At 33.9% G+C, this 16,321-nt stretch overlaps 1 protein-coding gene and 1 long non-coding RNA gene across 2 annotated transcripts; one reads left to right on the top strand and one right to left on the bottom strand.

The window, feature by feature from the left end:
* Window positions 1-2,746: 2,746 nt before the first annotated feature.
* LOC120356264 lies at window positions 2,747-4,115 on the top strand. Its single transcript, XR_005573976.1, has 2 exons — window positions 2,747-2,896; window positions 3,605-4,115. It is a non-coding gene; the product is annotated as an uncharacterized LOC120356264 (long non-coding RNA).
* A 582-nt stretch (window positions 4,116-4,697) lies between these two features.
* On the bottom strand, window positions 4,698-14,277 carry LOC111046419 (proline-rich receptor-like protein kinase PERK9). The gene is made up of 4 exons (XM_039445173.1): window positions 14,045-14,277; window positions 12,612-12,971; window positions 8,534-8,719; window positions 4,698-6,099 (listed from the first exon to the last, which is right to left on the bottom strand). Exons 1-4 carry the CDS (start codon window positions 14,270-14,272, stop codon window positions 5,767-5,769), a joined length of 1,107 nt encoding a protein of 368 aa, XP_039301107.1. The 5' UTR covers window positions 14,273-14,277; the 3' UTR covers window positions 4,698-5,766.
* Between the last annotated feature and the right edge of the window lie 2,044 nt (window positions 14,278-16,321).

Raw genomic sequence — 16,321 nt, 5'->3', positions numbered from 1 at the left:
ATTGTGGAAGAATGATTTGTGTGATTGAAACTAATAATAAAAAACTAAACATGCCCATGAGAAAACCAATAATGAAACTTTGATTCACTAATTTTGTGAATGAAAACGAAATGCATAATATTCTATTATTGAAGAATTTTCATGTCTTGCTTTAATTCACACCAAAGGAACTATGAAAACTTGTAGTATATTTATACCTTATGCTATTATTATATATTAAAATTAATTTAGGAGATGAAAATAGTTTTGAAAGTAAGATATTATAAGTATGAAGAAGCCTACTTTATTCAATAAAGTCATCAGCATTGACTTAGGAAAATCTAATATATTGAAACATGAGAATAATTTATGTTTAGTGTAATAGAAAATTGACAATTTATTGCTGTATTTAATAATATGTATAATAAGTATAAGCTTGATACTGGTCGTAGTTTTTGTGTTGTCTCGCAGGAGTGCCTTTTGCGAACGGACAGAGAGGCCAGAGCAACAGAGCCACAGGTACACCACCATCCGAGTTGAAGGAGGCGGTCACCTCGAGAAGATAATGCAGGAGACAACATTCGGCAACGACACTGCCTAAGAGTCAACTCAACAGTTTCAAAATCGCTGGGTGTTCAAAAGTGACCAATGTGTGGTGGGGACTATAATGATTAGAAATTTAAAACTTTATGTGGGAGAACTTTATGGTAGCCTAATGTGTTAAGATGGACTCTGCTTTGCTCTGTGCCAATAATTTATTGTTTGTAAAATTAGACTAGATTCATCATTCAAATGTATAAGTATGATACTCTCTCTCCTTGAATTTTATTATATAAATTTTTAAAATGTAATGAATATGGAAATGTATCAACTATATTTAACGATATTGTCAAGATTTAAATTTTATTTGATTTCAACTTAGTTTAAAGATGTGCCAGTAATTGTATATGCCACATCTTTTTCATGCGGAGGGGTGATGTAACAATTCAAACACCCCGCTCTCATAGGATATTAATTATTAGAATAGCGGAGTCATCACTCAGGCCACCAAATTGGACTTTTGAACTGGTGAGCTGAGAGAGTGATGACCGCGTAGAGGCGAAACTAGAGAGAGAACGTTCCGAGACGCGCTAGAGGAAGGTTGTGCTTGAGATAGTGAGATGTAGTTTTTAGTAATGTGATTGAGGAGTGGATATGTTTAGAGAGAGAGAGTATAGATGTTTGTTATGGGATTTTTTCAATAGAGTGAGATTGTTTTGGTGAATTTGCGTATTTATTTAATAATATTATCCTATAAAAGTAGCAGGGCCCAGGACCCAAAAAACCTGGTGGTGGCAGCTCTACTGGAGAGCACTGTCATGCTCGCCACGCACGCCACAATTTAAAAGCTGAGAAAAATATCAAATTTCCTAGATTTAACATCCCCCTTTATCTCAGCCACAAGAGAAGTTTTAATAGAAAGAAATTTGAGAAAATGGGATAAACTATTGTTGTAGGAGTTTGGGAGGTTATAACTAATAAAAAAATCTGGTGTGGCGCACTTAAACAACTTTCCTTGCCGTCTGACGCTAGTGTACCCGCGCATCTCAAGTCTACTATTCTAAGATCTGAGCCAGCTGGTGACAGGTCAATAACGCTTGAGACACACGAGATCTGCTATCTCTTCATTCTGAGTGAATGATTTAATAGAATCAACAGTTGGCAACAGTTTGCAATTGAATAATCACATTTTCTCGAATTTCGAGCTTATTTTCAACTCTAGGTGGAAATGTTACAAGACATTGATTGTAGAGATTTTCATGCTCATTCTTTTCCACTTAGAATTTTTTGTTTTAATTGTATCTGAAGCCTGATAATTGGGAATCTAAAATGAAACTTTGCATAGATGGGGCGGAGCTCCTGAAATTTTTACAGATATGGGACTTGTGGCAGTTGATAGAGCTTATTAATGACTATTCTAGGTTTAAAATTGATCAAAATCGTTGGAGCCGTTTTCGAGAAAATCGCTAAAAATCGTGTTTTTGACAACATTTTCGCCAATTTAGCCGCCATCTTGAATCGCATTTGATCGAAATTGTTCGTGTCGGATTCTTATAGTGTAAGGACTTTAAGTTAGAAATGTCAAGTCAATTGGGAGATGAGATATCGTGTACACAGACGCACATACACTCATACACACACACACACACATACAGACCAATACCCAAAAACCACTTTTTTGGACTCAGGGGACCTTGAAACTTATGGAAATTTAGAAATTGGGGAACCTTAATTTTTTTCGGAAAGCAATAATTTTCTTACCTATGGTAATAGGGCAAGGAAAGTAATATGTGTTTTAGAGGAAAATTCTATTGCATAAAAATCGTAGAGAGATTTTTCAAATATTTCTGTGCAATCAACGGTGAAATATCGTGAACGGTTATCAAAATACAAGCGATAAAAGAAAGCCCTGAAAATTTTGGCGGCCATCTTGTTTCCGAGATGTTTTCCTCTATTTTGACTGATTCTGAACATCATTGTGCTCCTCATTTTCATTAATTCATTTGCATAATTCATTATAATTTCCATTAATTTCTTACGAAGAAATTGAGAAATTTTCCACGGTTTTTACCTGAAAATGATCACATTATTTTGCGCCCGGACTAATACATCATTCCATTATTATTATTATTATGTGTTTTCATTTTTTTTTATTGATTATAAATAGGCTATAAATATTAACAACTCTTACTCGCACCCAGGATTTTTCCTTGCTGGTAATTGGGATTTGTATTTTGTTTTAACGTTATAATTGTAATATATTTCGCTTGTGAAAACCTTAATAAAGTTTGATTTTTTAAACAGGTAAAACCGAATTCAAACCTGGGTGGTGGGTTGGCATAAAATATGATGAACCCATGGGAAAAAATAACGGAACGTAAGTTCACTATTGTAATAAGTTTACCAAGTCTATCACTGGCTACAATATTCTAATTCCTTATTTTCTAGTGTGCTTCTATTTCTTCATTATTTTCAATCTTAATGAGGAGCACTTGCATGAGTAAGGTTGGCTTGCTGCTTTATTTGACAGCCTACTTTAAGATTTATTTTTTATTTTCATTCACCAAGTCAAAGTATGACTAAGGGATTACAAACGTTCATAACAATCTGATAATATTAATGCAAACAACTGCTTTCACTCTCTCCTTCAATTCAAATTACTCATGTTGAAAAATTATCCTAATGAAAGGACATTAAAGTTCTTCTACGTCCTGAAAAGTAAAAATCGGGACTTGTGTTTCAAATTGAGAGATTTTCAGAACAAAAAATGTATTTGAATACAAAATATACCAATTATTTCACAGATTTTGAACACTGAAGGTTGTTTAATGCGAGGATGATTGTTTCAAAAGAGTTGTCTCTGAGTATAAAACCTCGGTAGTCTGTTTTTATCGTTGTTTTAGCTCTCATCTTGATAATTGCTTGTTGAATTTGGGTATGATGTATTTTTGATACTGAGCGTAATTGGAAGAACTTTGTACCGTCGAAAATTGTTTCAAAAAGTTATATGTCTTATATAGTTTCTATAAAAATATGCTGTTTCACATTGGTTTTATTGTTGGATTAAACATTTTTTTTCTTACAGGGTGGCTGGCAAACAGTATTTCAGTTGTCCACCCAAATATGGAGGCTTTGTAAAACCAATTTATGTTGAAGTTGGAGATTTTCCTGAAGATGATTTGGGATTGGATGACGAACTATGAGCTTGTTCTTTGTTCATTTAATTTGTTTCGCAATTTCTCTCACATATCTCAACATTCCTTCAAGATTATAGAATAACTTTCAAATAGTATTAACACTTTCCGCACACATTCTTTTTTCTATTTTTTCTAACTTGAATTGTTTAATCCCACGAAAGTGTACTAGTTATTCTTAAAGCCTAACGGTATGGTTGCTTTTTGATAGCCAAGTTGCGCTAACTTTACATTAAAAAAAAAATGTTATTTTCTTCTAATAAAACTTGATCTCAAGTACCACATTTTTCACAATTTAATCATAGTTTTATCAATTTCAAAATTTGTAATTTTCTTGTACTTTTAGAATGTATGATTACAGAATAAAAATAGTTGTAATGTCATTAAAGTAGCATAAATATTTTTGCCCGATTGGCTAATTCTATTGAATAACCATTTTTTCTACAAAGTTTATTATCTATTTGAATTCAAATATATTTATATTTTTTAATTTAATTCACTTGGACCTCGGTCTTTATTATTTTGTTTTACTCCTCTATATATGATATATATATATATAATATATATATATATATATATATATATATATTATAAGTTAAGATTGCGATTAATCAAATAGTCTTTTTAAAAAATGAATTTATTTGTTAACCACATATTACAATAATTTTATATCTCGCGATAGAGCTCCGTCCGCTATGTCCGCTAGCTTGGAACTGCTGACTACTAAATACAATGTTACCTTCCACTACAACTATGCTACATCAACAATAATGGAATGAGGAGTGCAGACTATATAAGTAATTAGCTATATAACTTATATATATATCTGATTCACCATTGTCATAGATTTGGGAAATCATTGATATATATTATCAGAATTGTCCAACTTTAATAGAATAGAATCTATGCTATTCTAATCTCCTTCCCAATCATATAAGGGAATTATTCTTCATCTATAATGAAGATCAATAATCACCACAAGTATTTTAGTTGAAAGAAGAAGTTTATTTTACAAAATTGACATTAAACAACATTCCTTATATTACTGACCTAAAATTACAATATTTTAAAGAAATCAGGCAGACTTCTACTTGCACTACATCACTCAAAAATTTATTCCAAAGTACCTAAGGTCTGAAGATGAATATCCATTTGATAGAAAAATTTCAAAGAGTTATCTGCTATAACCAATCAGAGAAGTCTTTTTTGAAAAGAAGGCTTCTCCGATTGGTTATCTTGAAAGAACGATTAAAATTTAACCGTCTTTGGTGCAACCGGAACATAATCTTGATATATAAAAATGTTTAAACCAGGAAATTCTTTGATTGTAATTCATGAAAACATCATTATTAGGCTGATTTTAAAGCTCAACTGATCGTCAGTGTCTACTTAGGTTATACCATACTGACCATAGGCACATCCTACACATACCCATACATATCAGTTCTTCTACATTATTTTAGTGGAGAAACAATACTTATAAAACATACAGTCGGTTAACCTCTTCAACTGTTCATAATATTATCAAGATGAAGATGTTCTCACAAATAATTATATTTTTGTTACAAAATTCCGATAAATTCAAGTGTAACATTGTTGGAAAATTTATTAGAATTTGCAGTTAACAAACTGCTGGAACATTATCACTGTCGTATAATAATAATTTCAAAAATCCAATGAAAGCTTTATAATTAGAAGTAAGGACTTCTGCTACTGCAAATATTGACCGCAGAACTAAAGAGCAGAAGGAAATTTGAAGAATGAAAGCCGCTCCACCGGCAACGGAGAGGTAGGTACCGGGTTCGATTCCCAGTCTGGGCACAGTTTTTGGACAGCTTCATTCTTCAAATTTCCTTCTGCTATTTAGTTTTTCGGTCAATATTTGCAGTAACAGAAGTCCATAGTTCTATTTATATAGCTTTCATTGGATATTTGAAATATTTATTATACGTAAGGTTGTTTTCTATCGATTGGATTTCTCCTTTGTGAACTACTTGTAATAATACAATAGCTAATATGCCACATCACATTTACACTCTAGTAAATCTAGTCGCTAGTTCCTGTAGACAGGCTTTCTGGCACGGTTCTTGACCATCTTGTCGAGATCGACACTGTCGCCGTTTGGCAGCACATATCTGTTGTTCTGGTAGTCGATGTATCCCTCGCTGTTGCTGGCTGCCTCCTCGTTGTCCTGCTTCGTCTTATCGCAGGGGATGCCGCTGCTGTAGGAGTACTCGCGTCGCACGCCGTCCGGGTCCACGTAGCCATATTTGCCCCGTGTCACACAGTCCACGCCGATCGTCTCCTCCTTGAACGTGCCGTCGTCGTTCTCGAAGCCCCACGTGATGCTGCCGTCCTCGTTGTCTTCCCTGTATTTGCGCAGCACCTGAAACACCAATCATCATATTTATTACAATAACTTTTAGAAGTGAAAAGTGAAATCTAACCTCATTCTTTTTTGAAACTTTTATTTGTCAAAATGTGGGAGAGGACAGTTTTGGGCTATGCCTGTTGTCTTCTCCCAATCATATTTCAATTATGATTTATGATTGTGAATAAAAAAATAAATGAATAACAATAGGAGTAAATATTAGATAAAAATACAATAAATCAGGAGTGATACACCAATCACAGTATTTATTACAATATTGAGTAATGAAACATAAGCTGCATACATTTTATTTCTTTTCTAAATGTTGATCTACAGACTTCAGCGCCACGAACACGCGCATTCCACTTTTCATAAGCTGATTATATCTGTATTTGTACAGAAAAAGTAAAGTACAGATATATTAAGCGTGGCCTCAGCTGATGAAAAGTGAAATGCGCGTGTTCGTGGCGCTCAAGATTAAGGCTAGGGCCACAGCACGAGCGCACATAGTACGTCCGTTGAAACTTACTTTTTGCGGCCGTCGCCAATGACACCACATGAGCGTTGAATGTGGTGCGTCAACGTCAGTTGACTTTACGCAATTGAACCAGACGAAGTAATAACTTTTGCATGTCTCGACGTGCGTTGTAGCATTTCTGCGCAGTTCAAAAATCACCGTCCGTTACGACTTCCGTTACTTGGTACGCACGTACCTCGTGTGTTGTCACCAATTCAGTTCTATGTATTTCTACAACGGACGTCAGAAAGTAAGTTGCAACGGACGCACTTTGTGCACTCGTGTGGCCCTAGCCTTAGAATAGAAATACAATATAAGTGATCCGCGGTCAAGTGGATAATTTATAATATAGTGAGATTCATGTTATAAAGTCAGTAGGTAGGCCTACCCGATTATCATTGGTGTTGCTATTCTTGTATGTCATTAGACAAAAGAGATATAGGCTTTATTCAACTGTGCAACGTTGAAATTCACGCTATGAAAAAACTTAATGAATTAACAAAATATTTTATCTCAATTGAGAAAATCTATCGAAATACATCAAGGAAAAATATTTTCTTGATGAATGAAATATAATTGATAATAATTAGAAAGAATCAACAGTTGATATTATATCAGATACACCATGATGACTTGAATCATAGAGAAAGAATACTCATATCTAATCTCTGCTTGAATCATGCTATATACGGTACTCCAGATGGCGGTGGAAATACAGAAAAGTGACAACCCTTTATACCTTTGAAAGGTTAAAAATTAACCCTTTATCTTTAAATTGAAATTGAAGAAATTTTTAATACAGCTGGGAGTGGACAATTCAGAAAACATCATCACAACAAAAAATTATACCTACCTCAATTGATAAATTCGCTGGTGGTGACAACCTGACTACTTTTCTTGGAATCTGTATGCATCATTACAATAATTAACCTTTTTATTTTTTTTTGAGCTATCCAATAATCCTCTGTACGTAATAATAATATTAAATAGGATTCTGAATGCAGCAAAATTAGTGTTTCCTTTCTCTCTAACAAACTTATAATATGCAACTCTGGTTTGCGCACAGGCATTTTTTGCCCATGCAGACCATTTTCTAAAGATTTACTTGGCTTACTGTATTCATGAGGTTGATTTTATTCTTTGTTGTTGTTTTATATTGATAATGAGTACATAAGATTATTACTTTGTATGTAAAGTGCATTTTTTTGAAATAAATATCTTTTGTCTGTCTGTCTGTCATTTCATTGGCTTTATAACGTGTATCTCCTTATATTACATGCGTAGCAGTCAAGAGGCCACGGATTCGAATCCAGATATGAAGAAAAGTTTTTAACAAGGTCACTTACGTGCTATTGTATCGGCATATTTTTTGGCTGATGTATAACATTCGTGATGCCTCTTGACGGCTTAAATTATATACTCAGGGTTGGTGGGACTTGCCCTTAATAAGGGAATCCTTACCAACAAAAAGCAAAACGAATTCACTTTTACAATAGAACTCGAATCTATAATATCTCATTCATTCCTCTAATTTGTAGACAGAAGTGATTTCATTGTTGAATTTTCTAGTTGATAGGCAAACCCATGCATCTATCCTCATCTGAACCTGTACAAAAATATAATTGCTCTCTTGAAACCACTTTTTGAAACATTCATCACCGGTAGCATGCTTTGTGTCTTTAGTGCAAACATTCTAGATGAACCTTCTCATCAATTGAATAGGATGAAAATGTCCATCCATCTCGAGAATATATCAATTTCAAATTTTTGGGAATTTGGTTGGTATAGCTATCAGTTTGGAACCTTCCTTGTTCGAATCAATCTTTGCTAAATCCTTAATAATAAACTATTTATTCTCAATTTCTTTTCACAATTAAAATCTTCCTGTTATAAATTTTAGATTTTATTTATTGAAGAAGGTGAATCACTGACTTGAGCGACAGGCTTTCTCTCCCTTGGAGGGCTTGGCTCCCTTTCTTTCTCATACTGCTGTGGTTTGGTGAATTGTTGCTTGGGAGGCTGATTTCTGACCACTTGTTGTACCCTGTTCACATTCTGCTGTTGCTGCGGCCTTGTGAACTGCGGCTCTATTGGCTGAGGTGCTGCTGTTGTACGGAACTGCAACATTGCACACACATTCATCACATTTGCTCAAACATTTTCAAACGCGACAATAAATTCGAGTGTACCACGAAACGAAATTAGAACAGCCGAAGACCATAGATTACACATCAAATTTGAAGCAAAAAATGTTCAGTAAAATTTTATTTTATCTATATCGACCTTAGTTTTCAAGATATATAGATTTTTTATATTTTTGAGAAACGTCAATAACTATAATAACAAATCTAAATCCAAAATCTAATTCCAAGTATATGGTTGAAAAGAGGTAGAAATTTCCAATAAGATTCATATCATTTTTATTCCCTTGTTTGACGATTTTGAACTTTCTATGAGCGTTCAAATGTTTGAAATTTTTCTTTGAACTCGACGAATTTACTTTTCCAACTTTAAGCGCACATACAAAGTCGAAAAAAACGTTAAACAAATAAGGAAGAAATAAATTACATACCGGTACCGTACATCTTATTGAGAAGGTGTAACCTTTCCAAACATTCCTTTTTAGAATTAGATTTTGACGAATAGTTTTCTAGTTATTGACGTTTTTGAAATATCTAAAAACCTATATAACTCGAAAACTGAGTATCGTTATAAGAGAATTTTACTGATCATTTTTTGTTAAAATTTTCATGTAAAATCCACGGTCCTTGGCTGTTACACCTTTCGTGGAACACTGTATAAATATCAGATATTAATATGACTACATTTATTACTCAATTAGTCTATATTTTATATTCCATTTATTATTCTCTACATTTTCAACTCTTGCTACAGAATACAGCAGATAAAAAATATAGTAGTTTTCTCTGCTCTTGCTCAATACGGTCACTTCAAACATTCTCTAAACTGGCCGTAATGTGTAAAAGTGACATTGTCAGCCCTACATCCCTACCACGCCAATTATTAGATACATTTATAGAATGTACTAGGCTGGCCACTAACGGTAGAACATGCATGATGCACACTGAATTACATTGTTGTGTCATCACAGCGAAAGGAGTCGATTAACATTTTGTGAGGTTAGGTTTTTGTATCTCCAATTCGTTGTTAAAGAACAGTTTTTATTGCTATACCATTCCTATGTCAGTTTCAAACAGTCATATTATAATAAAAGCTATTGTCCTGCATCACTCTTGACAAGAAATCAGTTCAAAAATTTAGCTCCTATAGCTGTAATTGATTGTTCCAAGCAACAAGATGCTATTAATAAAACGGGCTCTGTAGATATAAGATTGGAATTTGAATCTACTGATCAATTTCCTAATAATACTGCAGCTTACTGTTTAATTATTCACGATAGGATTTTGGAGTATAGTCCTCTTACTGGCATGATTCATAGGGTTATTTAATATGGAGTAGGGGGAATAGTTTACTTTATAAGCTAAATACTGAGGCTACATTAGTTAGTATTATAGTAGAGTTCAACATGAACAGTTACATTATAGACTTTCAAGGTTATCAAGATAATTATAATGAGTACATTGTTAAAGACGAGCTAGCCATTATAAGTACTGATGGTTGCTATGTACAACATTGGTTAGTTCGATCAGGATTTGAAATGAGTGCATTGAATTTTAATAAAAGAAGACAATACCATTGGCTAGTAAGAAATTATCATGGTTTACATTGGGATGATGGATCAGTGGAGCTCTCTGACTTATTGCATCAAATTAGATGTGGGCTTACAGAAAATGACATAATATATGCTAAAGGTCTCACAAAAAAAATTCTTGGAGAAATACTTTGAAAATACAATAATCAACATTGAGGATTTCAATTGTCCTTCATTCAAACAAATTGATAATCTAAACATCTGTTGCTTCTATCATAGGAAAAGGAATATTAGAATGTGTTCATTGAATAATGTCATGAATTTGGTAGGCTGGTTTTATCACAGAAATTGAATTATAATTTTATTACTCATGTTTATTGTATAGGAGGAATTTTATGTTTTATTTTTATTGTAAACTGTCATTCTTGAGTTTAATAAAGATTATCATCACATCATTCATTGGAAATGAATCCATTTTCTCTCCCTGTCCTATAATGAAATGAACATGGAGCAGCATGTATAAAAAATGAAAGATGGATTATTTTTCAATTGAGTTGAAAATTGGTGGTACAATGTGATGATGAGGAGGGGAGGGGGTTGTCCCTATAAAAGGAGTAGCTCATATATAACAGGTTCCAGTTGTCATTATGGATTTCAAGAGAATGCTTAATGATTACAATGAAAAGAGAGAGTATTATAAGCTCTCAGAACTCTTCATTGGTGAAGTATACAGAGTGATATCATTTAAAAAGGTTTCTACCATTCATGGAGATAGGACTATAGCACTTTCGAAACGACACATGGAAGAAGAGATAATAATTTATTTACTATCAAGATTCAATTTATCCAGTACATTCATTGACAATTACAATAGTAGTGATGAAAATGAAGTATCATTGGTCTATCTGGGACTACTACAAGGAAGAAAGCATAACATTCGATTTATCTGAGCTGATGTATTCATTTTCTGAAAGAAATACTACTCATTAAGTTGACTTAATATTATGTTTGTAAAATTTATTTGAGATATTATGTGTTAATAAAACATATACTATAGTAAGTGAATGTGTTGATTATTTCACCTTACTTACCTTATCCTACTCTATACACACATAGTGAACATTCAAAATGGAACATAATATATTAGATTAATTCATACATATTGTGACACTATTATAAAAAGGTGTTATTAAACAAAATACTTTATTCTATTTGGTATAGTAGGTACCAATAAAGTGGAGAGGTGGGATTATTCTTCCATAACATTATTAAAAATAGACATAGTTTAATCATTATTTTTAATCTATTTGAAATGGTTACCATGGTTACCACAGTCTCACCCACTTATTTATTAACACTGGCTGAAGATGATGCCCACATGAGCTCTAGGCTTGTGCGCAGGTAATGATGATAACAGGTGAGTGGACCTTTAGGTGGGTTGTAAACCAATTTCAAACTCAAAAATTATATTCAAAGATCTTTGGTCACCCTTAAAAAGGGAGTACCAGGCCCATGGAGCTTAATTTGGTAGCTTATCAGCCATGGAACATCTCATATTTGAATTTACCGCCTTAAACATCTATTGACATGCAAAATTGATAAAAGGGAAAACTGTTTTTAAAAATTTTATTATCTTATCATAGAGATTGGATAAGACGTGTCATGACATGATAAGGATCGAAAATTAAAAATTTTTATAGGTTAGGTTTCGATTAGATAAGGGGTGGTCAGACATGTCTGAACATGCCTGCTCATCCTCGAAGGGCTCAGGACCAGCTTTTTATATCTACTCCAGCCAACAAAAATATTCCTCATTAACTAATCCAATTTGAAACGGGAACTTCATCATAGTTGTAGTTGAGTCGGCCATTGTTGTTTCAACTTTTGCCAACAGAGCGCTGTCAGCGGCGAACTGCAATTCACAAGCCAGCTGTTTACTTTTTAGGTTATGTTGTAACACATTGTTTGTTACTGGTCACTTAAGTTTTAAAAAAATATTTTATTTGCAGTTTTTTATAAAAATGTAGGTGGAGGAAAAATTTTGTTTATATCATGAGTGAAAAATGCTTCTTCTCCCTCAGGGAAGTTGTTGCCCTCGTCTCGGGCATCAATCTTTCTCCTCAAGGAGAAAAAGTGGCATTTTTCACTCTAGATATACAAATAACTATTCTATCATTATAATTTGTATTTCTCCAATTGTTTTTTTTTATATTATTGGTTTTTTATTTTATGTAAGAAGTCTCTCGGTGATGACAAAACATGCATGATGAACATGTGTGTGATGTGTACATGATTACCGTTAATGAACACGCTAACGATTTAAAAATATGATTGTACCTGTTGCCTACTGGGAACTGGAAAATCAGAGTCGGGTGACGGTGTGGGTATGAAAGCGGGTCTCTCGGGGCGGAAGGCGGGGGGTGCAGCGGGCTTGGGGGGTCGAGGGAGAGCCTGCTGCTTGGGGAAGATGGGCTGCGTGTAGAGGGGGGTCTGTGGGGGGCCGGAGGGAGAGCCCAGCTGTTGGGGGTCGGGGTAGTTGTCGAGTGACTGCTCGGCTGGCTGATCCTCGGGCTCCTCCACCACTGGCCGAGGGGGGATGGGGCGCTCCTCCAGCTGCTGGAAGCTCTGTAGAGGGGGAAGTGCTGACGGCTGCACGTTGCTGTTGATGCGGGCGGTGCGTCCGTTGGGGCGGCGAACCTGCAACCGGCAACAATAGGCCTATGCATTTCACACAAATCTACAATTGATTTGCCATTGAAGGAGATTAGCTATTCAAGAAAAAATATTCTTCCTCGGAATAAGAACACAATATAATATCCATGTCACTTGAATAGTTTATTATTATCATAATCTTTATAACTCAATCTGGCCAAAAATTCATCGATTTAAGAAGATCCGGGAACAAGGCAAAATCTTGATTTAAGAAAAATCTGGATCAAGATTATCTATAAGAAGAAGGAAATCCTGTTTTTTGATTCAAGTAGAACTATTGGTACGGTACAAGTGAAATTATCTTTGTACTAGTAAGTTATAATATTCTAATTAATGTAAGCTAAATTCCGGGAGCATGAAATGTAAAAAGAGAAATCTTGACTCTTGTTTATGAAAACTGTAAAACAAGAAAAATTAGACTTGATTGAAAAATCTAAAAGACGAAAATCTTGATTCAAGTAAATTTGACATCTGAAAAATAGAAAAACGCAGTTTTAAAAAGGAAATTCTATACCGTCAAAATACATCTCATTCTTCAATATACAGTACCGGTATGTAAGGAATGATCTGAATATTGACCTCTAATTGATTCAAATACAATAAGAATTGTAAGAAATCATAGCATCTAAGATGGTAAAGTAGAATTGATTGAAATAGTAATAGAATATTATATCATTGGTGAATTTCCAAAATATAAAAATTGAGAATTCTCTTCTGTTCTAATTCCTCCAATAGTGAAATTTTCAAGATTGATAGAACGATACAAAAACCCACTGAGTTGATCTTTCTGAAGATTACATTCATCTTAATAAATTCTTAGTTATTCCCATTTTATCCAATTCTATTCCATTGACAAGATTGTTTACTCTTTGCACTTTAATGTAGTGCATTAATATAAAAGAGTTTTATTATTCTTGTTGGAATGAGCCTCAAAACTCGCAGACAGTATCATTGTGCCGTAGACCTACTGAACGTTTTAAATAGGACTTTATGGCCTGAAATTGCAAAATTGATTAAATGATCTAGATATATAGGTACATGAATGTTGAAACTCCTACCCTTGTAGCGACCGGTAAGGGCGCTGGATCAGCGTCTAGTGGTGGGGCCTGGAACCTCCTGGACTGCGCCCTGAAGGTGGGACGCCGAGGGGGGCCGTCCAGGGGGATGGCTCCAGGGATCACTGGTCGGGGGGGAACCGGAGACCCGCTGCTGTAGTCCTCATTGCTGTATTGCGCTGACACCATCGCCAATGCCAACATTACTGTCTGAAAACAACAAACAAACATATTCAGGCTTCATCAAATTAAAAAATAAATATATATTATTAAAAATGATAAGTAGACACATACATACACATACTTAACATACCACGTAACAATAAAATAAAATAAATAATAATATTGATTCAACAACATTTTTTAGAAAATGATATGACTATTACAAAAACTTGAAATACAATCAATCATTTCATTCATTCAAATATGCATGAAATCAATTCAATTCAATTGGGAAAGGATCAACAACCCAAAATTGTTTCTCTCCCGAATTTTTAATACCATAGAGTAACGAAAACTATGTCTCTTGAATCTAGATTTACTTCATCTCTGATAATACTGATATGGTCAGAATAAGTTCCTCTTTTGACAGCTTCCAAAGAGGTCAACTGTGTTCGAAAAGTTTCAATTAAAGCCAAAAGTTTGAGTTCTAGAATATTGATTATGAATTTAGATAAAAATAAAATATTAAAATGAAGTATCAATTGCACTTTATATGTTATTGAGTAATCTTATGAATCGATGCAACTTCAAACTACCTTATTAATAAGTTCAACCTATAGGAAATTCAACTTTTGTCTTAGTACGGTACCTTGATTTCTTGTTATTGATGACTTATGACGATTTCTTTCATCAAAAGCTTTGATTCATTATACTGTTATATTATGCTCAATAAGTATTTTTCCATTCAATTTCCTGTTCACTAAAGTTTAAATCCTTGAGTGCATTCTTAACTATTCAGGATTAAACGTGTTACTTTTCGTTCTTTTGTTCTAATATGTTCTTCGAATATCGCAGTTAGTTGATCATTTCAAACGTGCTTGGCAAAGCAACAAAGTTCATTGGCTTTAGTACTGTAACTGTTTCTATTGATCCGTGCATTCTAGTTTACACTGTTTAGAATGATTAATTTGTTTTATGAACAATATAAAAATATAGGAGACATGAGTAAATGGGAATATAATATATAATATGATATATTATATATAATATATGGGTATATAATAAATGATCGAATCCGGCGTTGAAAAAGTAGGTAGCTACGGTAGGGCAGTCGATAAAGAGGGGCAGACCAGGATTTTGATTCAACATTATGAGACTATAAAGTTTATAAAACATAAATAAGATTGATTCTCCTACAACCACCGTGGCTAATGTTTCTCCAACAAATAGGATAACAAATGAAAAATATTATATTACTTCTCTCTTTATACTATAACTCTTTCCTTCGAATAATAATATTTTATTAAGAGTTCTCAATCATCCGTAGCCTACTCATGATGAGGATTAGGCTATATTGCATCAGATAGAGATAAAAGTATATGCGTTCTAAAGCTCGGTGAACTTATTTGAAAAAAATCATTGCACTGTATTTCTTAGTAGGTATCTACCATGTATCATATTCAATCTATTGATGGTATAGTTATCAGAATACAAACTGCTAGGACAAATTCAAAACAATAAGTGATCAAATTGAAGATATAATACTTACCTAATTTTTAAATCGGATACAGTGCACTCATGCTTTTGACAAATGTTTTTGTTGCATTTTGTTAGAAGCCTATCTTGCATGCTAATAATACACATGTCTGTTCTTCTTGCCACATTATTGTGCCAGCCTATTTTGACACACATATAATACGTACCGTATCTTACAAATAAATAAAGCATACTGGACTATTCGTTGAATTGCGCTATATAATATTTACATGGAACCAATAGTTGTTGGTCTTTGATAGCTCTTGACATAGAAAAGTAATGCGTACAGTTTGTATACACAGAATGCTAACAATATTGCAGCAGCCAGTAATGTTAGTGTTACAGTAGCCGGCAATTTCATCTTGCACGTGTCGTGGACGTTAAATGCGTGAACGTCCAGTTAATATTGTACGCCCCATTATCTTTACATCAGTTTACCAGTAGAGTCAAAGTGTAAGTAAGTAATACCATGCTCTGTGCGCTTGATTATTTTCTGTTCATCTTGCTCTTTGCAATGTGCGAAGATGCTCAGTAGAGACAGAATGTTGTTGGTCTGGGGATGATCTTCTTCCTTTTTTCCAA

This window comes from Nilaparvata lugens, unplaced genomic scaffold (genome assembly GCF_014356525.2).
Source record: "Nilaparvata lugens isolate BPH unplaced genomic scaffold, ASM1435652v1 scaffold6316, whole genome shotgun sequence".
In the NCBI taxonomy this organism is placed as follows: Eukaryota; Metazoa; Arthropoda; class Insecta; order Hemiptera; family Delphacidae; genus Nilaparvata; species Nilaparvata lugens.
This window is presented reverse-complemented; position numbering and strand designations above follow the sequence as displayed.

What these genes read in the sequence shown, in the direction of transcription:
- LOC111046419 (XM_039445173.1), bottom strand. Translation starts at nt 14,272, where the DNA reads ATGTTTGTTTGTTGTTTTCAGACAGTAATGTTGGCATTGGCGATGGTG. An exon ending in CCTTACCGGTCGCTACAAGG is followed by an intron (nt 12,972 to 14,044) that starts GTAGGAGTTTCA and finishes TGCCGGTTGCAG; the next exon opens with GTTCGCCGCCCCAACGGACG. An exon ending in CAGTTCCCAGTAGGCAACAG is followed by an intron (nt 8,720 to 12,611) that starts GTACAATCATAT and finishes GCAATGTTGCAG; the next exon opens with TTCCGTACAACAGCAGCACC.